We start from the raw sequence: 26,105 nt of genomic DNA on the forward strand, positions 1-26,105 counted from the left end.
AAAAAAGAAGAAGAAGAAGAAATCTCCATTTTTAGCTTTAAGCTAAGAAAAGGTGCTTCAGTCTAATCCTCATTAAGATGTATGGTGAACTGTCTTCAGTGGTTGTTGTGTGTAGCACTTTGCTTTTCCCAGGTTAATGAAACGCCTGACCAATACTTGTTTAACAATGATCTCGTCAAAGAATGTCGTTTTCTCTCTTATGTTGCCTCTTTTTTTTTGTTCAGATGATATATATATATAAATATATGATTTGCTCATTTGATGCATTAAGTATAATTTATGTACATTTGACAAATTTAAAAGAATGAATAAATTTATTTCTCCCACTCAGGGGGAAACTACATTAAAAAAAAGATGTATGTCTTTTTCCCCCCCCCCACCTCCATTTTTTGTTTCCTGTGCAGGAGGTTCGAGGAGCAAGAAAAAGTTTATTTTTGATGTAGTGTTGTCTACAATGTCTGAATCTGCGTTTGCAATGATACTAATTACTAAAGCTTAATTTTACAGCCTCCAACATGCAAACCTTTCAACTATTTAATGACTTATGTCTTCTTGGAAAATTTCAAAGTACTGTATATGTAATAAATGTCAGGCTGTAAAATAAAGCATTACTTTGTTCTCTAATCATCTGGACTGACTGGGATTTGTCAGTCACGACTCGTGACTTGTGGGATTTGTGGCCCTCTGCATTCAATCACATTTCGGTTTTGCCTTTTAATTCTTGATGCAAAACACACGTTTTTTTTTTGTTTTTTTTTTAAATCTCTAGCTCAATTGTTTTTGACAAGATATTTATCTCTTTACACGATTATATTGCTGAAACAATGTCCAGACTTTCAAGAGTAAAAAAAAACAACATTTTCTTTTGAATTATTTTAATTAAGCAACATACCATGGCATTTGAGAAAGAACGTCCTGTTTAAGGATGTGCTACTGCATCCTAATTGGATTTAAGTCCAGACTGACTGTTGGTAGAGTTTTTGTTATTTTACTAAATCCTTGGAAATTCTTATATGGAAGATATACCTTGCAAAAAAAATTTTTTTTTTCTCTCTGGACTTCATGGAACATTTTCCCAAAAGTCTTGGGGATCATGAAAATGTTTTATGGCAAAAATTAAATGGTACTTTATGCATTTTTGGTTGCTTAGAACTGATGAGGATTGAGGATGTAATTAGCATACGTGATGTCAATTTTTTTAAAAAAAATTCTGAATCAGTTAATTTATTTGACATGTGTTAGCAATTACTTTTCTTTTTTTTTGCTTAAGGTTGATTTGGATAACTTTTGTTCTTTAACACATCAAATATTCTTTCAAAACCAGATATAATAGTTTTATATTTATTTATTTATTATTTACTCAGGTTATCTTTGTCTGATATTAAAATGTTTCAGCAGCATTCTGCCCGTATCTAAATTATGACTTTTGTTGAACACATGTTTTACCACCAGACTCTAAAAAAAAAATCAATGAACCTTTTATATTTTTAAAGGATTTTAAGCTCCATTAGAAGGGACACCCAGCTTTTGAACTGTTGAATAAAACTTGTACTTATCACCTGTATCACTTGTGTTAGCCGCTAGATGGCGGAAATCAGGAACAGGACTCAATGCAGTATGGTTTGATGACGGTGACATTTTTAGAGACATGGGTCTCAGAAATACTCTTGACAGAAATGATATAGTTTAGAAATGATTGGTTTTAGGGTCAAAATACAATAACAAGGTGATGATGACTCACGGCACACGCAAGTTTATTTCAGAAAATCATTTAATTGATTTCTGCTTCCAATTGCATTTGGCTCTTCACAATGCATTCTGAAAAAACACAGAAACCTAAAGTACACCTGTACTACCCGGCCAAAGCGACCACGGTGAGTGTTTCATGCATATTCGCGGGCCTTTCTGTAGAATCTTTATCATGAAATTGTTTAAACTGTTTAAACTTAGTATTGGAATGAACACGAGGAAGGCATGCTAAATCAAGACTCTTTTCAGCAAAGACGCTAACTAATGTTTATCCCAACACGACTCGTTATGTAGGCTCTGGGTTGAACTCTTAGCAGGTTTTAGTTTGAAACAGAAAGGACATGTCGACAGTAGGCCGTGATGGGAGGTCAAATTTATATTTTATTTCAGTTGAAAATTACCTCTGTCAACTCATGGTCCTGCTACACCTTCTCAGTTCAAATTGGATGCTTTTTGCTTTGATGCAGGTACCTGCTTCCATATTTATTTGTGGTGACATGGTCAACATTTATGCAGCCATGAGGTGGTAGTATGTGTGCGAGGAGCGAAGTTTATAATGTCGCTGCCATTTTTTGTAAATGAACTTTAATTTTCCGCTGTTGTCGGGGCCAGGCTTTGCCAGTGACGTAATTCATTGCAGGGACATCTTCTTTACGGCCGCTAGATGGCGACCTTTACCTATGAATGACTGACTAAGCGAAAGTTCTAACTCGACATTTCAGCCAATAGTAGGAACCTTTTAGAAGATCGATTTGTTAGGAGACGTTATGGAGCAAAGGGAAATATTATTCATTCGTGTTTCATCAGATATGTATGATTAATGTTTGTTCTACAGTATGGTGCAAAGTTACAGTATTTCGCCTGCAATGGTTACATTGTATTTACAAATCTTTTTGAAATGCCAAAACTTGACCCAATTTAGCTACATTTCACAGCAGTAGTGACATTTTCCGAAAATAAAAGTAAAACCAATTTTTAACAAGGTACTTAAAAGAAATGAAATAGATCAAAAATGTTTCTTTGTTTTTGCCAGTTTTATTTTGTTATTTATTTTTTAGTAGCATGTTTTTGTTTATTTTTATCTCTTCTTTTCTTATCAAGAAAATATGTGTTTTTTCTGGAACCTTGCTGTATTTTGTTGATTTGTTTATTTATGTTCCCAGGTTAAGATTTGCAAAAAGATCTTATTCAGTTTTTACTGCTAAGACGTAACATCTCATCATGCTTTTAGTTTGAGGATGTATGTGTAACTTTAAAAATGTTATGTTATCACCCCAGATGATGTGCAGAAAGCCTTAAAACAAAGAAATACCGTTTTATTGTGTCACTTTTCAAAAGCCTGATAGAGTCCAATAAGGTGCCAATAATTCTGCAGGGTGTCGTATGTATTTATCCTTTCGGTCAGTTTTAGCAGCTCTACTTTAGTTATGATCAGGCTGAATTCCAGATGTGAGCTGCAATCTTTAAATGAAGAGGTTTTCTTCTCATCTCCTCTTTTTAATATTCCTAAAGTGTGAGATCAGTTTCCTGGATTGCAGTCTTCCAGTTATTTGAGATATATGTGTATCTATCTGTGTGTGTGTGTGTGTGTGTGAGAGAGAGAGAGCAAGCGAGCGAGCCCGTGGAGAGGGCGGGCGGGAGGGAGAACCGTGGAATGCTGTGATGTCATCAGCCAGTCACACACACAAAGACGAGGAGGACCCACAGGCTCTCTGACTCTCAGCTCAGTTAGCACACTGTGCTGTGGAGCGGCGGCTCTCTACATCCCACTGTGAGTACTTGAACAAATTCTACCCTTTATACCTTCTGTTGTTCTATCACTCACTTTCCTCCCTCACATTTCCTGTTTCCCCCCCCCTGGGTTTCCCCTCTAAATCCCCCCACCACCACCACCCCTCCTCCTCTGCAGTGTGTAGCAGACAGCAGTCTGTATCCCACTAATGTGTCAGTTTGAGCAAAACCTTTCTTTCCCTCCAAGTGTTGTTGCAGCCAGTGGAAGCCTTTGTTTAACTTATTATCGCAGAGAGCGGAGGAGCCAGTTTCACTCCCACTGCTGGAAAGACTGGCCCACATGCTCCAAAGCTATGGCCAACTTCTTTATGTCCAACAGCTGACTCCGAACATGCTAAAATGGAGCTGCTATCGTGCTTAGCTTGTGGGGGGAACAAGAACATGGTTTAGTGGAGGGGATGCGTGTCGGGGAGGGGGAAGGAGTGAGGTCGGCAGCTGATGACAGAATCGGTCCCGTTCCTCTGGAATCTCCTCCCATTCTCGACATCAGCCTCTCTGTCGGAGCAGAAACAGGCTTTGGGATCTTCCGTGTTCTTGAAAGGAAGAAGAACAAGATAAGAGCTGGTGTAGATTTTTAGACCAAATGATTCCAAAAAAAAAAAGGAGAAAGTTTGCAAGACGAAGTAGTGGTTCAAGAAATACATGTAGCATTGTATATCAAATCAAGGGAATAACATGATCTCCTAAATGATGTCTGTTTTGTTTTTTGTTTTTTTTTCTCCATAGATTTTTCCCCAAAGATGGCCTCCAAAAATCTGATGTCTTAGCAGGGCAGGGAGCACAAAAAAAAGAGAAAGGAAACAGGGTTTCAAGTGTGTGTGTGTGCATGTGTGACATTGTGAGAAGATATGCATGCGTTGTGATTCATAGAGAAAACTTTGTGTGGGTTGTTGCTACGCTAAAGACGACAAGAAAATCTAACAGGATGAGAGTATAAACTATCACCTCCAGCAGTCGGCCCATGAGACCCTTCTCCCAGTTACATTAGATTAAAAAAAATAAGAAAAATATACCCCGCCGCCAAAATGCTGCAGCAAATTTTAAAGGACATGTACATCGACCCCGACGTTCTGGAAGCTCTGAACGAGGAGCAGAAAAAGACGCTCTTCTTGAAGATGCGCCAGGAGCAGGTCCGACGCTGGAAAGAGCACGAGGAGAAGCTGGAGAGGGAGGGAGGCGCTGCCCAGTCCAAGGAGACAAAACCAAGAAACGGTAACCACGCCGACCAGGCACTGAAATGTTCGTGTTGAAAATAAGCTCAGAATCCTTTCTAATAACTTTTTACCCCACACACACACACACACACTCAAAACTGCATGTATACACCACATGCTCTGCTGCAAATCAAAAAGTTTTCTGTACAAACTCAGACATTCACTGTTATAAACTGTAAATGCTAGAATCCCTGACCCAGTGATCTTCTTTTTATTTTCTTTTTCTTTTTCTTTTTTTTTTTTGCGATAATTGTTTCACATATCTTGTTTTCATGTAGTTGACCAAATTCTGGCTCTGGTGAGCATCTGTTCCAGCTCAGTACGATTGGACTTTATTCCCCTGTTTTGCGTCGGTTGTCGTCAGAAACAACATTTGTTTTTTTTCATGTCACCCTATAGATTTTCTTTTCTTATTGCATTAAGGTCAGAGGATTTGGCTGAGCTCTCCATCGTGTTAATCTTGTTGGTCTGGAACCAGAATGCTGCTCTCTCACTGGTGTGTTTGTGTTCATTGTTTTGTCGGAACACCCATTTCAAAGCTATTTCCTATTCAGTATAAGGCAGCATAACTTCATTTTTTTTTTTTTTTTTTAGTGTGATGTTTTCAAACTGTTCGCCAACATCTGATCACAGTTTTGACACGCAGTATTAGAGGCATGTCTGTACCAAGACACTTGGGACCCTGAGCTTAACAATATACATGGATTTTCCAGTGTAATGAGTGGCATTGCTTTAAGTTCTTTAAAATGTTGCACCAAGTGTTTTGGATTTTCTTTTGCTTCGGATTTCGATTATCATCTTCTGTTTGTTGCAGTACATGCATACGGGCGATAACTCAGAAGCCTTTCAGCCTTTGATCTGTTCAAATAGCACTTCTCTGTTTTCTTCCACATTGTTGTGTTTTCCGTTTTTAAAGCCTCTGAGATCATGTCAGCTGAGCAGCCTGACACTTTTAGCACTTCTCTGCATGTTTCCATCTTTTCGATCAACTTTGTGGTCCTGGTACGATGCTCAGGTGCTTGTAGAAGAATGCCCCATCAAAAGCTTATTGAACTCTTCCTGTCTTTGTCCGCTCGTGTCGGCCTCCTTGTTTGACACCTCTTTGTTCACAGAATGAATGACTTCACCACACTTATGTTTTTTTAACACATCCCCTTTCAATTGTTGATTTTAGTCGCACAAAATCAGCATCTCGCCCAGTGTGTGGATTTTAAGTCTGTAGGTTTTTCTGTGACTTTATTACACCTGCTAGTGAATTATTTGCAATTTATCAATCTGAATCTACCGAAATCAGCGATAATACGGCGTGGGCTGCTGCTGTATCGAACACTGCTGTACTTTGATACGTCCCGTCTCTTTAAAGGAAGAGGCTGCGCGGTGGTGCAGATTGTCACTCAAACCACCTGAGATCGTCATTCGAAATCCCTTCACTTAAGATGTTTGCGCAGTCTCCTGCAAAACGCCTGATAGACTCACAGACCTCGAGAAGGGGGTTGCGGAGACGTGTGTGTGCGTCGCTTGTGAAATGCTCCCTAAGCCGCTGGTTGTGCTGTTGCCGCTTTAGCTCGTGTTCTCCATTCTTGAAGCAGCTGTTTGCAAACACACACTCGCAGCTGAAACAGAAAGCACGGCGAATACTTCGGGGCCATAAACAAGTTCCCCCTGATTAATGATGAATAAACTAATGTTAGCATTTCACTCACAGATGTTCCCACTCTGAAAAGCTGTAAACACGCCGCGGTGAGTGTTACACGACAAATAAAAATGTCTAGAGGAAGGCCAGCGCAGGTCTGACATAAATGCCATCCATAAGTATTCAGTGTGCTGCAGAAGTACTCGCACCCCTGGAAACCTTTTCTCTTGTTGCAGCTGCAAACCTTCAAGCGTTTTGTACAGATTTTATGTGATAGACCAGCACAAAGTGATGCAGCATTGTTGAAGGGCAAAGAAAGGACTGAGTGGTTTTTAAAATTCCCCACTACAAAAATATAAATAGTTTGTTTTCAAGTATTAGGATTCTCTTTACTGTGTTTTTAAGACTTTTGGGGTACCTTCGTTTTGGCAAAACTAGAGACTGAACTTTTTTTCCCCGTCCTTATTCGTAAACCAGCTCAAACTGTCGAGCTGTTTCACGAATAAGTCAGATTAGTTAAGTTTATAAGTACTGCCAGAGATTTCATCTCCTAACGTTGTCATTGAGCTATCTGCTGTGTTCCTTGGTCATCATGATACTGTTTGTTCACTGATGGTCTTTAAGAAACATCAGAGGTCAACTGGATTTATGCTGAGATTAAATTACTCCCTGTGAACAACCATAAGCAGCTGGTAAACTGGATTTTACTGTTTTTAACAGCGTATCAGATGATGACACACTTTTTAGATTTTTACTCATAAAAGTTTTGAAATTCATGTTATTTTTCTGTTTCATAACTGAACCCTATGTTTATTTTTGTCTATTAGACAAAAAAAAAATCTTAATGAGGTACATCAGGATTTCGTGGTTGCTACATGAAAAATTGTGAAAATTTCAAAGGGATATAAAAATCTTTGCAAGGCACTGTGCGTTTTATTTCCAGGTTGTTTTGTGACGGGTCATTTAACAACACATCCCAAAATGCACGGTTTTGTGTCGAAGCAAGCAGGAAGCAGATGCTTGATGAAAATACAGGGAGAGGAAAAAAAAAAAAAAAAAAGAAATCTCAGCAGAGGGGAAATCACTCATGGATTTTAAATAGTATCCTTGTTTATCAGGCGCAACCGTTGGAGTTAACAGACTGAAACAGTCAACAACCGAACAAGCCAGGAACTCAGGACGCTGCTCTGCAGAATGTGGACAGTCCACATTTTGTCTCGTTTGTCCTCGTTGGGAGCTACAGTGTGAGAAAGCGTTGTGTAATAACCCGGACGCAGCACAACGCTCTCGTAGGCCACTTTCACGAGAGAAAATCACAAAATGTGACGGCATGACATGCAGTCACTTAAAAGCGCATCGCAGTGTGTGAATTAACCCTTCTGTCTTCTCGCTGATCACAAGGATCTTCCTATGAACTGCTGCTCAGAGTGAGGGAACAGTGGCCTTTCTTTGTCTTTAATGGCTGATGCAGCTGTCCTTTGCAGCCTCGCAACCGAGACTGCAAGCTGAGAACTCGCGGTGGCAACGCTTCCACGCGCCTCGTTTTCCCTTTCCCGTTTTTCATTTAGAGGAAACGGTGGATGTTGTGCTGCTCTGTGTGTGTGTGTGTGTGTGGGGGGGGGGGGATAGGAAGTGAGTCAAGACTAAATCCTTCAAACAATTAGCAGAGAGCCAAACAGGAAGTATGCTGCAAACATATGTTTAACTGTCTGAGTAGGTGGAAAAGTTTTTTTTTTTTGTTCACAGACTAAAGTTTGAGGTTTCCCTTATTGACACTGTGAGCTCCTGTTTAGCCCTGAGGCTTTTCTAATCATGTGATCTCTGTGGTTAACCTGACTTTTATGCTAATTCCTGTTAATACCTTTGGTATGACGGCATTCTACTCTATTTTTGTGTTTATGCAGGCAGACTGCTGACACACAAACAAAATGTATCCGGAACAATTTTGAAAATTCCAGGAAAGACTGGAGAGCATTCAGCACATTCCCCCGATTTAAATTTTCACCTTACTTTATTCTGCTTCATCTTATTAGAAGTGAGAAGCCGCCGCATTAAATGAATCCGGTGTGCACCTGACGTATCGCCTTTGTTTGTGAACGCCGTGTTTTCGCTGCGATCCTGTTGTGCTGGGCAGGAATGCGATCGACAGGGCAGACTGGTGCAACCAGCTCACCATGAATGTATGTTTTCACCCAACAAGCTCTCGCCCTGGGACTGTGTCGGCTGTGCTATCTGAATAAATCGACGTCTCAGCTCCCACAGTCACACGACGGTGACACACGTTTGTTCAGATACAAGTGTCCGTGTGCCTTTGCGCTGCTAAATCACACTAAGACAACTGAAGGTGCCGCTTCTCTATCAGTGCATCTTGGATCAAGAAGATGGATATTCAGCTTTTAAGCACTGGTCAGAAGTGATGACGGGGAGGAAAACCAGTGTGACCGGGGTTTTTTCCCCCACCGGCTTCCTGATCTGTTTACATAGCATATAAACGTTCTGTGAGCTGACTCAGTCCTACTGTTGCCGCGCTGAAGCGAACGTCTGTTGATCATACCTTCCATTCCCAGCAGCCATTTAAGCAGAGATTCACATCAGATACACTGTTGATAAGTTTGCAGTGTTTTTTCAAAGAATCAGCTGAGCAGTAGCCAATCCGATGAGGCCAAGCGTTTGCACAGGCATTCATCTGCAATGAGTAGATGGGGAAACCTGCAGATATTTTTTACCAACAACGACAAGAATAAAAAACAGTCATGAAAGGTTCCTGGAACAGTCTAGAATTTGCTGTAGTGTTTTTCAGGTTTGAAAAACAAGATCATGTCCTTCGTTGCTCCCTTTCTTTCTGATTTGCTCCGGTTTCTCTGGCACCTCATTAAACTGACTTAAAGCCGTCGGAGATGCATGATGGGAAATTAAATCGGGCTTATAGCTATACTCACTGTAACATTAATAAATCAGACACCGACCCTTGCTAAACCCAGTTTAGCCTCTCAAAAGTATGTAAGGATGACAATGTAAGTATGAAAGATGAAAGAATATTCTTGGATTTTTGTCAGATACAGATAAACTCCCTATGAAACTTATGCAACATTAGGGAGAGTAATTCATTGAAAAGTCAATAATAATAAGTCATATGCAGATTTCTGCCTTCCAGTCAGATCCCAGTGTCTAAATATCTATAGATGCCATAAATAAGTAAATGAACTACATAAACTCTATGGGTGCATTCTTGTTGTGAATTCATATTTAAAGCACTAAAATATCTCCAAAGAAAACCACTCTGAACAGTCTGGGCTACCAACGACCAGCAGCCATCAAACTATTGTTAAACTATAAATATTCTGCCAAAAATGAATTCATTAAAAAAAGGATGGAAAGACTAATTTCTAACTATTTGTGAGTCAGATCAGTCAAGAAATGAGTAATGCTGGACGGCTTGATTCTGAATGATTCAGCAGATATCACATTCCTAAAAATCAGACGTTTCAGCTTTTGAAAATAATTTTCAGCCCTGAGCCATCCTCTCTGCAACACAGACCTGTCATCCGTTTACCTTTTATTATCAGTTTAAAACACAAAGTCAGACAGGTTGTCTGACTTGTGTAGAAAAGGAACCCAATAAAAAAATAAGAAAAAAACGACACCGATGTCTGTCGAGGTGGTTTCCTGAAAAACGTTAGTTTTAAAATCAAATGTGGTGATTGATAAATGTAGCTACGTCGTCTATCTTTTAACTCTTATATTAAACTATGATAGTATTGATTCAAAAACTAGCTTTTGTTACATTTAACAAATTTTCACAATTTATTTGGAAGTAGAGTTGTATACCAGTTTTTTTTTTTGTTTGTTTTGTTTTACAGCCAACAGTAAGAGTGTGAGCTGGCTGCTCGGCCGGGACGGAGACGTTTCAGTCCTTGTAATCGGAGAAGTGGATGAACTGACCTCCAAATTCATCAACTCTGCAGTGGGAGACAAGAAGTCACCACCAAGTCTTCAGAGCAGCACGCAGTAATTACTTCCCATTAATAAAACAGATTTTCTACATGACAGGCAGTGAACAACTCAGAAGCTGAAAACCGCGTCAGCGTTTTTCCCTGTTTTAAATCCGAAAATGATGTGACATTCGTACTTCGCAGCCACCAAACTACCTTGAAGAGCATCATGGTCACACAAGAGGTCAAAAGTGAGAGTCAGTGCGTCCCTCAGAAAACACAAGCCGAAGTCTCCTTGAACTTAAAGGTGGGTTACTCTTAGAAAACCTTATTAATGACTTAAATGTTGGAGGCAAAGAGGAAAAAGAAATTCAGATATTTTTGTTTTCCCACATCCTTTGTGTGATTATACCATAATTCACTCCTTGTACAAAAGTTAGCATATCATTGTTAACACATGAAAAACAGCTGCTTAAGTAAAACAGAAATTGATTTTCATAAGATTTTCTTGAATACTGCCATTGTTTCACCCTCTTACTTGGATTTATGCCAATCGGTAAAGCTTTTTAGCATAGCTGATGAAAAACTAGTTTCCTTTTTAAGTCTTTACTTTAAAGTTATTTTCGTGCACTAGTTAATGCAGGTATTGTTTTGTACAGCTCATTTAGGAATATTTATATTTTTAAAAATTTGGAAAGGCACGCTAAAAAATCTCGATTTGTAGATTTTCTAAAATGCTAATTTTCTGAGAATAGACGTAAATTACGAGAATAAAATATTAAAACAAGCACTTAATCCTTTAAAACATGCACTGAATACTTTAATAATTCTATAACACAAAATTCCGCTGCAGGAATCTTAAACTAACATTTTATTTGTAGGAATGTTACCCTACATGTTTGATATCAACTTTGATTTGGAAGTGATTAATTTTGACAGCAAAGAATGTAGTTAGAGGCGACTAAAAATTCAACTGCAGCTTCATTATGTTACAACAATCTGCCAAACAGGAGGTGATCGTAAATATTGCTGTAGTTCCTTCTATACTGACCTCGCCAAATAACATATTTTATCGGGAAGAACATTTTAGATCAGGTGACTTAGAAAACTCTCTAAAAAGAAAAAGTTTTTTTTGACAAGACCAAACTTTGTGAATACTGTATGTCTCAGCCAGGCTGCCACGTCTGGACTCTGCAGTTTTTCTCCATTCTTTACACAGCAGCTCATCGTCTGTCAGATTTCCCAGGAAGCTTTAAACGACCCTTTTCAAGTACAACCACTTATTCTTGATTAGTTGTCAAACCTTGTTTTGATTTGACCACTCCAAAACGTTCACTTTGTTGTCTTTGAACTTTTTTTAAAATTTTTTTAATGAAATCTTCTTTCAAGCTGTAGTTCTGTTGCATACTAAGGTACATTGTTCTTGTGAATTTGGTTATACATTTCTCCACCTTCATAAGTTTTCCAGCATCTTTAGGAACATGATGCTGCCACCACCATGTTTCACAGGGGAGACAGAGGGTTTCTGCCGACGTGCAATGCTTTTACCAAACATGGTGTCTCTCTGGAGTTTTCTGTTTCAAATATATTTGTTTTGGCATTTTTATAAAGTATTTACTTTCTTACAGATTTTCTCCTTAACAACTTTAAGAGTTTTAGCGTATGACAGCATTTTAAACTCAAAGATAATCTGAGCAAATATGCAGAGTTCTTGTGCTCAGACAAGCTCAACCTTTGTAGATAAATTAGTCCCAGAAGACCAGCTGTGTGTTTCATTTCTGGGGTAATTGTATTTTAGTAGTTTATTATTATTATTATTATTATTATTATTATTATTATTATTATTATTTTATAATAGTAACTGGCCACCTTTTTTTGCACATTGTCTGAAAAAACAGATTTGGTGTGTTGTCATGGCAACCTTGCACACACTAAGCTGTAGTGATCCAGGTCTCATCTGGCCTGAAGCGGAAATGAGAGCATCTCGTTTCCAGACACGATGTGTGAAATCCCGTGTCTGGTTTTCACACATCACTCCTCCCACTGCTTCACCTCATTTTCAGAATTTTTTAAGTTTTGCTCTGTCCTTCCTCCGACTTCTTCTGCGTTCACTCTGCAAATGTAGATCAGAATACCGCCTCACATTTTTAAGTGCCACCTTTTACATCAACTGACAATGCTCCTTTCTCTCCCGACAGGAGAAACGCGAGGAAACCAGCACTTTACGCCCTCTGCCGGTGAGTTGGAGCAACTGCATTCAGTCTTTGTGTCATCTGCCCTCACTCCTGCAGTGCCCCCGTTAAGCCCACAGGTGTCAGGTGGAGAGCTTTCACTTTCAGCAGCAGCTGAGGACCCGTTTTTTTAAACGGCTTTGAATTTTTCTCAGATTCTTATTCTTTTCCTGTTTCATTTTCCTCATTGTGTAATTAGACTCTGACATTTTGTGAGGGAGCGTCTTGTTTTAAGTGCGCTGGTCTTTGTAATAAACCGATGATTTACTGCGCAGCAACGCTTCTATAGACGTTACTCACAGGTCTCCTTCCTCTGGAGCAGGAAATGTCTGTCGGGACCAGTTGCCCTTTTGCTCCCTGCCTCTTTCCAGGTCGTCTTTCTCTCCTCATTCCCTCTTCTCTGTACTCCGTCCAGTCTAAACCGCCCCACCCCTCATCGCTCACTCTGGGGCAGTTGGGGCAGTTGTATTCAACTGTCCTCCCACAGGCTGCATTATCTTTCCAGACTCGTCTTGTCGGGGGGGGGGGACTGGTGCTTCCTATCTCTGCTCGCCTTCTTTCTGTTTCTGTGTTTATGAGTGTGTAAACGATGTGTGTGTAAGTGTGTGTGTGTGGGGGGTGACATGAGACAGGATTTCAGGACTGCCCCAGAACAGATGGTTGATGAACTTGATCAGGGAATTAAAACGCCAGAGAAGGAGAACGCGTCAGTCGCAGATGGATGGGATTGTGGAATAGTCCCTTGAGATTTGAGCGAGCGAGTTTGTTTGTTTTTCCCCTTCCCCTTTTTGCCACAAAAGGAAGCGTCTGTACCTCGAATCCACAAAGTCTGGGCCAGCCTCCTCATATCACATCTCAAATTAAAAATGTCATCAAAAAGTTAATTTCAGTCATTCAGTTCATTCATAAAGATCCAATTATATAAATTGTGTATAGAATCTCTGTGTGTAGAGTCTCTGTTTAATTTTGATGATTACGGCTTACAGCTGAAAAAAACACCAACATTTAGTTTCTCAGAAAATGTGAATTGTATACAAAAACGTCAGAATTGCTTTTCACCAACACATAGAGTCCTGGACTTTGTATTTTTCATTTAAGGTTTTTCATTTGACACATTTTTAATTGTATTTGTTTATTTTCTAATATCCACACTGAAAAAACACCCACAAAATCTTACCAAGTAATTCTGGTCCAGTTTCTAGCGCAAATATCTCAGAAAACTTGAAATAAGACAAAACTAACTTACAAGTAACTTATTAGCAAGATACAGGATCTTGTTTTAAATAAAAAGTGCTTGTTCTTTTCACTTATAACATGGGAAAATGTCTTGATATAAGTAACATAATCTGCCAGTACTTCTTTTTTTTTTTTTTTACCAATATTAAGAAAGTATTGACTCTAAACAAGCTCCCGCATCCTGCTGATAAGTTACTTGTATGTTAGTTTTGTCTCATTTGAAGCATACTAAGATATCTGCGCTAGAAACTGGACCAAAATTACTTGGTAAGATTTTGTGTTTTTGCCGTGTGATGATTATTTTAATTGCTATTTCAACTGATAATTGCTTTTTGTGCCTTGTTGCCCTGATGTGGCCATTGTTGCTAATAAGACAGTTAAACTAGCTAAGTAATCACTGAGTCTGGTTTGACTGTAGAGTCTGATGACCTGAAGGCCTCTAGTAAAGCAACCTGGATGTTCTGAACACTTCAGCAGAGGCTCTTTGCCTCCAGACCACACTGGACTGACGTATCAAGTTATCTATGTCAGACTTTTTGTCATCCTAAGTTACTGACAGATGCCGATCTCTGCTGATCCCCTCTTCTTTACGAGGTGTGGTCAGTGGGCCAACCCTCTACCAAACCCTTGTATTCAATGCGTTTCTTATAAATAAAGTGACTTGTTTCTGGAAGGAGGAAGGATCTTGGTTTTCTGCAGCTGATTTCATGAGGGACGGCGATCTCATTCTGCAGGCGGAGAGCTGTTGATTAAGAAGGCGTAAGATCGGGGAGGAAGATTAGCAAGTCTGCTTGATTTTCAAGTCGCCTTATAATTTTCTCCCCTCACATCCACAAACTCCGAGTCACTGGTCGTAGCCGTGTCTGTGTGTGTGTGTGCGCTTTGGTACACACACAGAGCTGTCATTGGATAACTGTAATTTAGTGAATCATTGATCCTGTGATTTAATTGCGCATGACAGCATTTCCACTGCATGTGATTTGGTTGTCAACACTGATCTTCCTCTCTGGTCCTCTTTGTGTCACTCCTGGCTCTGCAGCTCCAGGAGCAGGCGTCCAGTCCGACAGAGGTGAAGCCCGTCTCCCAGGACCCCCCGAGCTTCAGGCCACCCACGAGAAGCAACGCCATCATCGTCAGACCGGCTTTTTCAAACCGCACGCCGGGCTGCATCAACACCAGGCCTGACCTCGGAAATCTCAGACTGGCATCCCCCGCGCCTCCCTCCAGCAGCGCTGTCCAATTAGAGTCCGCATCAGCATCCACCGCTAAAGACAGCCTGTGCTCTGAGAAGCCCCAGAAGGCCCAAGATTCACAGTCTGGGAAAGGTGAGTGAGCATGAGGCGCCGCAGATAAAGGTAAACGTCGGGTCAGATGTCAAAATCAATTTAGGGAGTGATTGTTTTAAGCCAGAATGTGGATGACTGGCACACTTGCTGGGGCACATCCTGGTTTACTCTCAGATGATGCACAACCCCCGCTCCCCCCCACAGAAAGACTTCCATCATTAATAATACTTCCTGTATGCCACTTATTATAGGCTCACACATAGGTAGAAAAGAAAAACAGTGGCAATGAAATAACGTTCAGCACATTGAAGATAACGTACAGTTCCTTACAAATGCATTGACACCCTCCATATTTTATGGTCTCAGAGTGTTTTATGGGGTTTTTGTTTGACAGAACAACACAAAGTAGAGAAAACTTGTGACGATGTAGGGAAAGGTTTTTCATCCTCGCTGAGTAGATATTTCACAGAATTGACTTTTGCTACAGTCCCAGCTGCAGTGGGATGTTTCTACCAGCTTTGCACATCTGGAGTCAGAAATTTTCAGCCTTTCTTGTATGTAGAACAGCTCAAACTGACTCAGGTTGGATGGAGAGCATCAGTGTTTTCAGTTACTCAATTGGGTGTGTAGGCCTGGAATTTGACTAGACCGTTCTAACAACTTATGAATCTGCTTTGATCCCACTGGATCTCTGGCTGTATGGGTTGTGCCTCTGGGAGGTATACTTTCATCTCTCATCTTTGTAGCTTCAAATAAGTTTCCTTCCAGTATTTTTCTGTATTTACCTCCATCCCTCTTTTCCATCAACTTTGACAAGCTTTCCTGTTTCTGCTGAACACAAGCATCCTCAGGACTTCTTATGGCATCCTGCCAACAGTAGTTTTCTTCAGTCCACTTTTCCTGATTTTTAAAAAGTATGTGTCAATTTGCATTTCAGCTATGTACTACTTTATGTCTGGTGTATGAAGTACATTGAAGACCGTGTTTGTGACAGGACAAAATGTAGAAGGATTGAAGCCATATCTGTATCTTTGCAAGTCGCCGTATATGAGAATCTTCATCAGACTATCTGCATAACGCATAAGAAAAGACAAAAACGAGAGCTGAGTAGAAACAGACTGAGCAAAGTTCACACTAGAAACGGATTTCTGTGCTGCAGTAAGGCGGAGCGATTTATTTCTATGAGCCCCGCGCGCTCGCCAAACAGTGCCTCAGCCTGCTGGAATCCGCATGGACTGGCAAAGAACCAGGGGCCTGCCAAGAGACGGAGGAGGGGGGCAAAATGAGTCTGCAATTTGGCTCTTGCTACACACCTGTACGTTTGGTTGCATCCCCACTGTTTTATTTTGGGAAAATATTGATGAGATCTAGCCCGAAAACAAAAAAATGTAAAGTTTATGGTCATTTAACCCTTTCTTGCATTGCGGTCACTGCAGTGGACAACTATCTAAAAGCCATTTTCTTGTGCTTCTTGTGGATTTTTATGTTATAAATGCACACAGACCACTGAAGTGGACACTAATGCATCATAAAACACACTATGAACTACTGGTCATCAGCTGCAAGTGCAAGAAATTATTTTTGTTAAATCCAATATGGCCGACAGACAAAAAAAGCATGCCAACCGACTTGGTCCCTCCTCCTACTGTGGACGACTCTTGCAGGTAAAAAAATTATTGTGACATCAGATAACCCCTAAAGAACAATACTACTGATGTATTTTTTTAAAAAAACAACTTTGTACTTAGAGAAAATTACAATTGATCACCTAAAAACAATAAAATATATATTATTTTTTTACGAAACTTTTTTCCCCTACTTTTTTATGCCTTAAGAAAATAAAAAAAAAATTGAAAAAAATCCTGACACAAAGGATCACAATTGATGCATGAAATGGTTAATGTGTCAACATAAAGCTGTAACTTGACTTTATTCTTTAATGGATTAAATTAAGGGAAACTATTTTTGTTTAGGATGACAATTTTTAGAGATAAAAAAAAACCCCTATAACAAAATGAAAACTTTCAACTGTGTTTAGTCCATTTTGAATCTAAAATCTTTTCCAGATAAAACGTGAGTATTTTGAATTTCTTCCTGAAAGATATATTAAATGTTGCAGGAAATGTTACAAACAATTCAATAATTTTTCAATAAAACCCATTATTCACGTTCAAGATCTAAAAACTATTCAGCCTAAAGTGACCCAAATTTGCAAAAACATTTGTTGTGTGAGGGTGAAATTAGCACCACCTAGTGGAGAATTGTGATATTAGCGAAGGGAAGCTGAGCTGGGGAGAGTCTCTCATTCCCATGACGTCCCCCTGCTGGAAAAATCCTCTTCCTGCAACACCTTCCTTTCCATATCCTGCTGCTCCTCATTGTCCAAACCCAGCTCAGGCTACACAGCTGGGAAGTGGCACAGAAGTTTGATCACAAGGCATTGATTTATTTTTTTTATTTACAAAATGTCGCAAAAAAAAAAAAAAAGAACATTTGAATATTTCTGTGTGTTTATGCTTCTTTGGGGAGAAAAAATACAAGCAGCCAGTATACCGACTTCATAGCAGAGAAAACCTCAGGGTCAAATCTTTGAACATCATTTTACCTTATCTTTTTAGCACTTTTGCCAAAAACGACAACAACTAAAACTGAAATCGTTACTTTTTTGTCATTTAATCCTGGTGAATCTCTGTAGACTCTGATGAGATAAAAACTACTGTTTGCTCATCATAATGTCCTCCAGATGAAAATTTGGTCTCAATCACTTTGCTGGGATAAGCCAGTTTATAGAAGGATATGAAGTGGTCTTTCTTTCCTCTTTTTCATTGTTAAAAAGGAGTGGCGCTCACAAGAATTAAAAAATGCAAATTGGAAAGAAAGCAAAGAGGATGTTTTGCATGTGGTTAAGGGCTGGTAATTCGAGGACAGCGTGTAACGCAGATTTAAGGAGAGTCGGCAGTTTGAAGGAACAGCTGTTGTGGTGGGCGGGGTGAGTTTCTAGTGGTCTGTAACCGTCCTGAATGAACGGATCGTGACTCTGGACGACGGTCTGACCTTGACAATTGCAGGAAGCTCGTTCCTCTGGGAGGACGAGGCGAACTGAGGCTCAGTTGTTTTCGTTTGAATGGAAGTACTGACAAGCATTCCCGTTAGCACGGGGAGGAGACACCTACAGACCGAACAGGGACATGGCTGTCTGTTGTGTTGACATGAACTGAGAGGAGCTAGACTAAAGGTGCTTTAGGTTAAGCAACAATATTTTTAACATTGTGTAAAATAAAGGAAAAGACAAAAAAATAACTAACTACTATACAAAAAAAAACATTACAAATTAGGAAAGAGCGTAAAAGCAATTGCGTGGTTATGACTCAGTTACACAATTTTAGTAAAATAATACAAATGAGGAAACCATTAAATGGGGAACCAGGGAGTGGAAAAACGTGTATTTTTTCTTCAAATATCAAAAGAAAATATTGTGTCTGTCTCCAGGTGTTCTTGCCTTGCCTTTATTGTGCTGCCCAAATGTCAGGAAAGCCTCTGCACCCTCAGATCCTGAACTGGACCGAAGTTGTGAAATCCTGAGTCTCTCACTGATGTAATGGCACAAATGGTGCAGAACATCAAATACCGGCTCATTGTAATCAGTTGGAAACCGCAAAACTCTCACCCTAATGAATCCAGAAGAAGAAACACAGTTTTTTTTTATATTTTTTTCATTCACATGACCTATTTAACACATCATAGGACATGTGAGTGCTGACTGTTCCAGGAAATTAGTAGGAAAACAAATGCCATCACTGAATAGCTTTGTCTTTTGCTGTTTTTTTTTTTTTGTTGTTGTTCCTGCACAGATGCGTCAAGTATATTTTGATTCAGTGAATTCAGGACTATCTGAAGCTGCTTTAAAGGCATTTAGTGGAAACAAGTGCATCAGCTTGATCTGAAGTTAAACTAAGATTTGCAGTTTTTGTTTATGTAGCGTGTGCGCTTTGAGAATAGCTCCATAAGTGATTTTTTTATTTTATCTTTTCAGCACCCATACATTTGCGTGAGCGTTTGCGTTTCAAAGCTACTCCCACTCAGTCCTCTGGCTTCTCTCTCCTCTGTCTTCACCTTCAGAGGAAAGGACAGGCATTCCAGCGCCGCTTCCCAACTCTAGCCCTGGGTGACGCTCAGCCAGAGCCGATAAGTGACAGGGGCCCCAGCCCCCCACACAGGAGCCAACACTTCCACACACAAACACACGCACGCACACACACCTACACCTCTCCTCCTCTTTCTCCTCTCCTCCTCCTCCTCTTCCCTGCCCTTCAGTCCACAGATGTGCTGCTCAGGAATTCTGCCCTATGCCCCGCTCCTGCCCCATCCCAAACCCCCCAGCCCCACACAACTCCTCCTCTTTCCCAGCCAGAGACGCAGAGATCTTTAAAGAGATAGATTGGCGTTTAATTTTTTATTTTTTATTTTTTTTGCTAGCTTACTCATCCTCCTCGTGTTCCCTGTGCTTCCCACATGCTGTCCCGAAAGGTGCTGAGCAACACTTAAAAGCTCAAGCAGAAGATAAATTTGTGCTGATAACTAATTTAATGCTTATTACATCGATGGGAGTATTTACAGGATTTACAGGGAGCCTCAAACTCAGTTTCTGTGAGCAGAGATCAGGGTGCAGCTGCCCAGGAGGGTTTCAGGCACGAAGGCGTGGAGTTTAAGCATTTTCTGGGTGTGTTGGGACAGGTTAGTCAGGCTACCTGAGGGAAGGTGTTGGTCTTTTGCCTTAGATTTTACAGTGAATGCCCACAACACCAGTCCTCCTTCTCTTCTCTCCGTTTCTCTATCGCTCCGTCCCTCCATTAAGCATTCTGCTCAGACCCGCGCCGAGTCTCCGAGCTCAGAAAACTGACCGCGAGTGTGTGCGTCTGCCTCCGCGTGCGTGCGTGCGCCTGCACGGGGTGCGTGCCTCGATGTGTGTCGGCCTCAATTGCTGGAGCCTATCCAAGGTTTCCGTGGTGACCGCACAACACAACGAGACAATCAGAGGCAAGCCCACGCAGCGCGGCGAGAGGACATTAACACAGGAACCGTGGGGTCAGGGGGCAAAGGAAGGCAGGACAGGACATGTGGGGAGGAAGATGAGGAGCAAGGTAGAGGGATGAAGTGTCACCACAGGGAGAGGGGTCAAAACCGAGGAAGAGGAGAGGGTAAACAACAATAAACAATAAAACCCCCCTTAAAGGCTACTTCAGGTTTCCTCCCTTCATGCCTGCAAGACGTAAAGCGCCTTAAAGGTTTCCTGGCCTCTAGGTGTATCTGTCTGTGTTTTTGGGCTTTAACAACCACCTCTGTGCGTGTGCAGTGCCGGGGTATTAGTCAGAGATGGCGGCATGCATGACTGAATCCGTGAGCAGCAGGGGTGTGTGAGCGTTTGTGTGCGAGAGAGCATGCACGGACCTGAACGATATGTGGCATGTGCGTCAGTGTGTGCATGTTTTCACTCTACTGCGTGCGTGCCTGCCTGCGCGTGTGTGTGTGTGTGTGTGTGTGTGTGTGTGTGTGTGAGAAAGAAAGAGAGCGCTCGTGTGTCTTTCTGTAGCCACGCACTCGGGTACTCTCACATATCTCTGTCCCCCAGGGGACGACGCTAAAAATATGTGGCTCCTCAAGCCTTCTGGTGTCTGAGCAGCGTCTGTCTGCTCGCTCCTCCATTGCCGTCCCTGCGGCCCTCCCTCCCCTATCGTTCGTTACTCCCGTTCCCTCCATTCCCTCCATTCCTCCCTCAATTACAACCCTCTTCCAAAACACGGCACCGTGGCGAGCACGCACACACAAACTACGCCCAGCTGTGTCCCCGCTACACTTCCAGCGAGGATGACCTCTGCTCACCCACGGCTGGATGGAGGGAGGCGAAGGAGAGGAGAAAAGATGGAAGAGAGAGAGAGAAGGAATATAGAGAGACGACATCTGGAGTAGGGGAATGGTAGCTGCTGTCGAGCTAGAATCTTACATTTGCGAAACTGTCTAAAACTCTGTGTGTTTATGATTTGTTTTTGTAACATACAGATATGATTGTTAAACTGATCCTGTGATTATTTTTTTTTTATTATTATTATTATTAATTTACTCAAACCCTAGATAAAAAGCCTTTTTATGTGGTTTTATTGGAGTACCAATAATCTCGCAATGAATATTTTAGAAAAATCCAACCTTGAATTTGAGTACATTCTGGGGTGTGGGGAAACAAATGTTCATGTTAAGAAGTAATTGTTTTAATGATATTGCAGATGGCATGATTGTTGATACTCCTGTCGGTAACACTTTGTACCTTTTGCAAACAGAACTTAATGTTCTCAAGTATAATTTCACAAGGCTGGATCATACCAAAAGAGAGGGGGCGGAGGGGGAAGGAACCTTTGACCATTAACAATCTGTCTCGATGATGTAGACTCCTGTTTGAAACAGGTCTGGTGCTGCTGATAGCTTTTCCAAATCAAGTTGCTACTCCAAATTATTCTGCAAAATCTCAACTGGGCATATCAAAACAAAGACCAAGTGATCCAAGATTTTCTATTGAAGGTCACTGCTTTCTTTTCTTTCTTTTTTTTTTTTTTTGTTTAAAGCGTTCGGAATGCTGTATCTTCTATCAGGTTTGGAAGAGAAATTGGCCCACAGCATCATAGGTTCTCCTCCATACTTGCAAGTCCTATTGGTCCTATTGTCATCTGCTGGGAACACATGGTTCCAGTTAAAACCAAAGTTTAGTAAACTCTACATGTTTACACTTCTGACGGTAGAAACAGAAAAACTTTATTACCTCAATCCCAAATATTTTTTGCAGGTAGATGATATCTAATCTATATTATTTTTTTCACCACCATTCTGTCTGTGTGTAGTGAGGAGATGAACTTGGTTCCTTGCTTCACCTAATGGCGTTTGGCAAAGTGAAACTAACCAAATGTTCTTTAATTAAAGATACTTATGTAGATATTTTAGTGTTGGATTATTATAAATAAAAACTGTCTAAAGGCTTTTCGCACGACTATATAATATAATATATAGTTTTTCTTTTCCATTAATGTCATATCTTAATATTGCTTCTGGAAGAGTCCAGAAGTATATGTGATATTGGTGATGTTGGGCTAATTTCTAAGCTATTCACTTGAAGTTCTTTTATTTTCTCTTTAATTATCCATCCAAAAATCTTTGTTACTTTGTTTTCTTATTTCCTGCATAAATTTCAAATTTCTCATGTGTCATGATCCTGGGTATTACGTTATAAATGTAGCCATTAATTTATTCCTAATTGTGTTTTTCTCCCATTTCTGCCTCCACGCTGCTGTTGGTGTGGCTTTAAATGCTCATGTATTCACCGGCTTTACCTTCCGGTCTGCCACTGTCGCGCGTTGATTACGCATTTTGAAACCTCTGACCTGACACCTGTTAGGAGCTTCTTTGTGACACCTGAGAGCTTTTATTCTGATGCCGGAGGAAGATGTCAAGGATGTGTGAAGACGTTTTTCTGAGACCTGAGGATCTCCTAAAATGAAAACTGTAATCCTGTCATAACTTAAGAAAAGTATTCTTCCTCCTGTGGTCTTTGTGTGTGTGTGTGTGTGTGTGTGTGTGTGTGTGTGTGTGTGTGTGCGTGTGCGTGTGTGTGCGTGTGCGTGTGTGTGTGTGTGCATTTTGCTTGTAGACCAAAAGTTCAACTTTGGTCTCTTTGCATTCAAGTGTTCTCATAAATAAGGGATTTTTAAATTTGATCTTAATCTGTGTTGATCTGAAATTATCTCAAGTTTAATCAATTGAAATATTTTATATTTTGAGTGAGATTCATAATAGCAGTAAATATTGAGAATGCTCTAAAATGAGATGCTTTGATATCCTTCTGTAAAAATAACAGTTTCACAGTATAGCATAATTGTATTAGCAAATAACCTAAACTCATTTGACTGACGGCAGCTCTGTTTGTCATCCAGTTATTATAAATCTGGGCAAACAGATCAGTTTTGGGTTTTCTCAAGGATCCATTCTTTTATTTAACAGCTAATTAATTATTCCCCTATTTAAAACTACATACCGCCACAACATTCCTCACCATACTCTGATGACACGCAGGAGAAGCACAGCACTCTACAGTCCCACCAATTAACTGTTTGCTCAATCACTGATGAGCTGCTGTAAAATGAAATTGACTTTTAAATATGCAATTTAATATTTGTTGTAGTTTTTGCCACACTTTGCATAGCCTGAAGATTTTTATTTTTTTTATTTTTTTCCATTTGATTTTCTTTTAAGTACTTTTGATTGCCTTAGGTATGAATGTTGGTATTTAAACAAACTGGCATAGCCTGGCCTGAGTTTTATATCAAAATAATAGTTTGCACTAAAACCGTAACTATAGTGTCTGTGAGACAGTCTTCATTACGGCAAGAAATATTGCGTGTTTTAATAATTCATGTAAGGGTGAACCGATTCCAGCTTTTTTGGCCGATCACCAATCTTTTAAAAGCCTGACCTGCTGATTCAGATTTTGGCAAATTATACCATTTTTTAAATTATTTTTCCTTAGCTGACACTGTGACACAGTCGTAGGCAACAGTGGGGTAACTATTATTAACAGCACACGTGCAGACGTGACCTTGTGGGCGAGTGCGTCAGTCGGCCCTCTCCCACGGTGGACCAAAAGTGGGGCAGGGGCTGATTGTCAGACCTCAGTGGAGGTAGATAAGATTGGTTTCACATGCAAGCTTCGGCCAATAATCCGAACACCGAAAGTGAAGAAAACCTCGTCCTATCACCCGACCAATTTATCGGCGCACCCCTAGCCTCATGCCAGCACTACATTTAAGAGTAATCATCCTTTGTTAAAAGTGATCAAATCTTTTCTTTTTCAGATACTGGCGCATTGGGAAAGTTTCGGAGGGCTGACTCGGCAGAGGCCGGGACAGCTTTGACTGCAACAGCTTGCACAGGGCGCGGCCGGGTGGCTCATCTGATGAAAAACTTCAGTGTTGACGACCCGGGACTGACCCCTTCCCGCGGCCTAAAGCCACCCCTTCCCACAAAGCCCGACCACTTGCGCCTAACAACCACACCCTCCGTCAGGTAATCCCGTAAACAACAACAGACGCCCGCTCACCCGGGTTCAAGAGTCCTTCTGCTTGAATTACTGCCACACAAGATGACGTAAGAAACCAAATGAACTCTGTTGCTCTGTTCCCAAAGCCTAAACAGGCGAAGGTTTAAATGTAAAGATTTTATTTTAATATCAAATGCTGCAGTACTGTAAATGGTCTTTATGGGAAAGAAATTTCAAAAACATTTGATTGTATTTAAATATCATATTTTGAAAGTGGCAATTCTTTTACCTGTTGTTCAAAAAAAAATCAATGATTTTTCAAACGATTTTTCTTGGATGGTTTCCACTTTGTATGATGAGGAGCGATATTTACAGTTTAATTTAATTAACACAATATAATGTTGCCGATTGCATGATGTGTTTCGATCAATTTATGACATTTTCATTTTCTCCTAGCCAAAACAACACAAAGCAGTGGTATTTTCCTCTTGGTTTTTGTCTGTTTGAACAAAAGAGAAGGCCTGGGCAGGTTCGGAGGGGTGAAAGCAGGTACAGAAGGGTCCTCCCTCACCTTACCGTCTCCTCCCAGAGGATACCGTTGGCTTGTTTATTTGTCACACTGCAATGTATGTCTCCCTCTGCCACCTGGCAGGAGTCTCACTGCGACTTGTTGTGGACCAATGACAGTGCCAAACGCACACTCATCTGTCACTCCCAGTGGATCAAATCCTGGCAAGTTAGACAGTTGGTGCCAAATAATCCAGCTCTGTGCTCTGCTGTTCTCTTTGCCATGCCTATTTTTGAGATGTGATTGGCTGCTGCTGCTGTTGTTGTTTTTATCTTTTCTATACGGTTGCACATTTTGTAATGGGGGATTTGATATTAGTACAATGCTCTTTTGAAATATGAGGTATGTCGACATCTCTGATGTAAAGATTGAAGGGTGCAGTTCAATAAATACAATGTTTAAATCACATTTTGTAACGTATGAGTTTGCTCTCTGTCTCCATATGCATTAACCAGTGCTAATACTAGTTTGAATATGTCTGATGAAGCTTTCACTTTGACTTGACGAAGCTTCTCGTATAATTAGCTGCACAGATAAAATCAAAATATTTTCTGAACCTTTTAGGTGTAGTTAAAAAAATAATTGGTAAGTTCAGGTTGTTTGGGCAAAACATTTCCTTAATGTTAGCCTGCTACGACCAAAGTGACTCATAATGTTCAAACATATAAAACACAAAATAATACCCTTTATTTCAGTTTTGACCTTAATCAAACCCTTTAGTTTCAAAAGTTTTTATTTCAATGCTGTTCAATAAGACAAAAAAAATCAAAGTCAAGGTAGATGTTTTTAAAAATTTAAATATTAGCAGTTTTTTTTTCATTGAAATTGAAAATAATGTATGAGCTTACCTTTATTTGCATAGGAAGTCCATCATCCCCTCCTGAATATCTTCAAAATCATCCTTGTTTGCGTTTATTTTTCAGTTTTCAGTCTTCCCGGTGTAAATGCATGGCTCAGTGCCGCCCCCTATCAATGTGACACAGCATTTTCAATGCCCTTTTAAGGCCGATCTGAAAGATTAAACATATTAGACAAACTGTGTTCATGTCCAATTAAACATGTATGTAGGTGGCACAAAGAGAGACAACAACGGGAATGCGCCAGCTGTCATTCGGTGGGTGTGATGCAGCACATCTCTGCCTCATCTCACTGTTCATCCAAAACATTTTTTTTGTGTGTTACCATTCCCCAAACAAGCCCCTGCTGTAAGGGGTTAAAGGTGTTCATTTTTATGTTTCTTTTTCAGACAGGAGTCTCTCTGTCCTTGTTGTTGGACAACTGGCCTCATCATGGACGGTGACACTGGTGCTCCAGCAGGGTCCAGTTCATGGCAGGCTGGAGGCATGGCAGCTCCAAAGAGTATTCTCAAATATCGAACACAATTTTCTT

At 40.4% G+C, this 26,105-nt stretch overlaps 1 protein-coding gene across 1 annotated transcript; it reads left to right on the forward strand.

The window, feature by feature from the left end:
- Positions 1-3,349: 3,349 nt before the first annotated feature.
- On the forward strand, positions 3,350-25,124 carry LOC103141290 (SH2 domain-containing protein 4A). Its single transcript, XM_016674008.1, has 7 exons — positions 3,350-3,520; positions 4,267-4,752; positions 10,248-10,395; positions 10,524-10,626; positions 12,518-12,556; positions 14,826-15,111; positions 23,964-25,124. The coding sequence occupies exons 2-7, from the start codon at positions 4,566-4,568 to the stop codon at positions 24,176-24,178; spliced, it is 978 nt and encodes a 325-aa protein (XP_016529494.1). The 5' UTR covers positions 3,350-3,520; positions 4,267-4,565; the 3' UTR covers positions 24,179-25,124.
- The last annotated feature ends 981 nt before the right edge of the window (positions 25,125-26,105 follow it).

The sequence above is a fragment of the Poecilia formosa genome, unplaced genomic scaffold, assembly GCF_000485575.1.
Source record: "Poecilia formosa unplaced genomic scaffold, Poecilia_formosa-5.1.2 Scaffold3, whole genome shotgun sequence".
In the NCBI taxonomy this organism is placed as follows: Eukaryota; Metazoa; Chordata; class Actinopteri; order Cyprinodontiformes; family Poeciliidae; genus Poecilia; species Poecilia formosa.

What these genes read in the sequence shown, in the direction of transcription:
- LOC103141290 (XM_016674008.1), top strand. Translation starts at nt 4,566, where the DNA reads ATGCTGCAGCAAATTTTAAAGGACATGTACATCGACCCCGACGTTCTG. An exon ending in GGAGACAAAACCAAGAAACG is followed by an intron (nt 4,753 to 10,247) that starts GTAACCACGCCG and finishes TTTGTTTTACAG; the next exon opens with CCAACAGTAAGAGTGTGAGC. An exon ending in GCACTTTACGCCCTCTGCCG is followed by an intron (nt 12,557 to 14,825) that starts GTGAGTTGGAGC and finishes CTGGCTCTGCAG; the next exon opens with CTCCAGGAGCAGGCGTCCAG.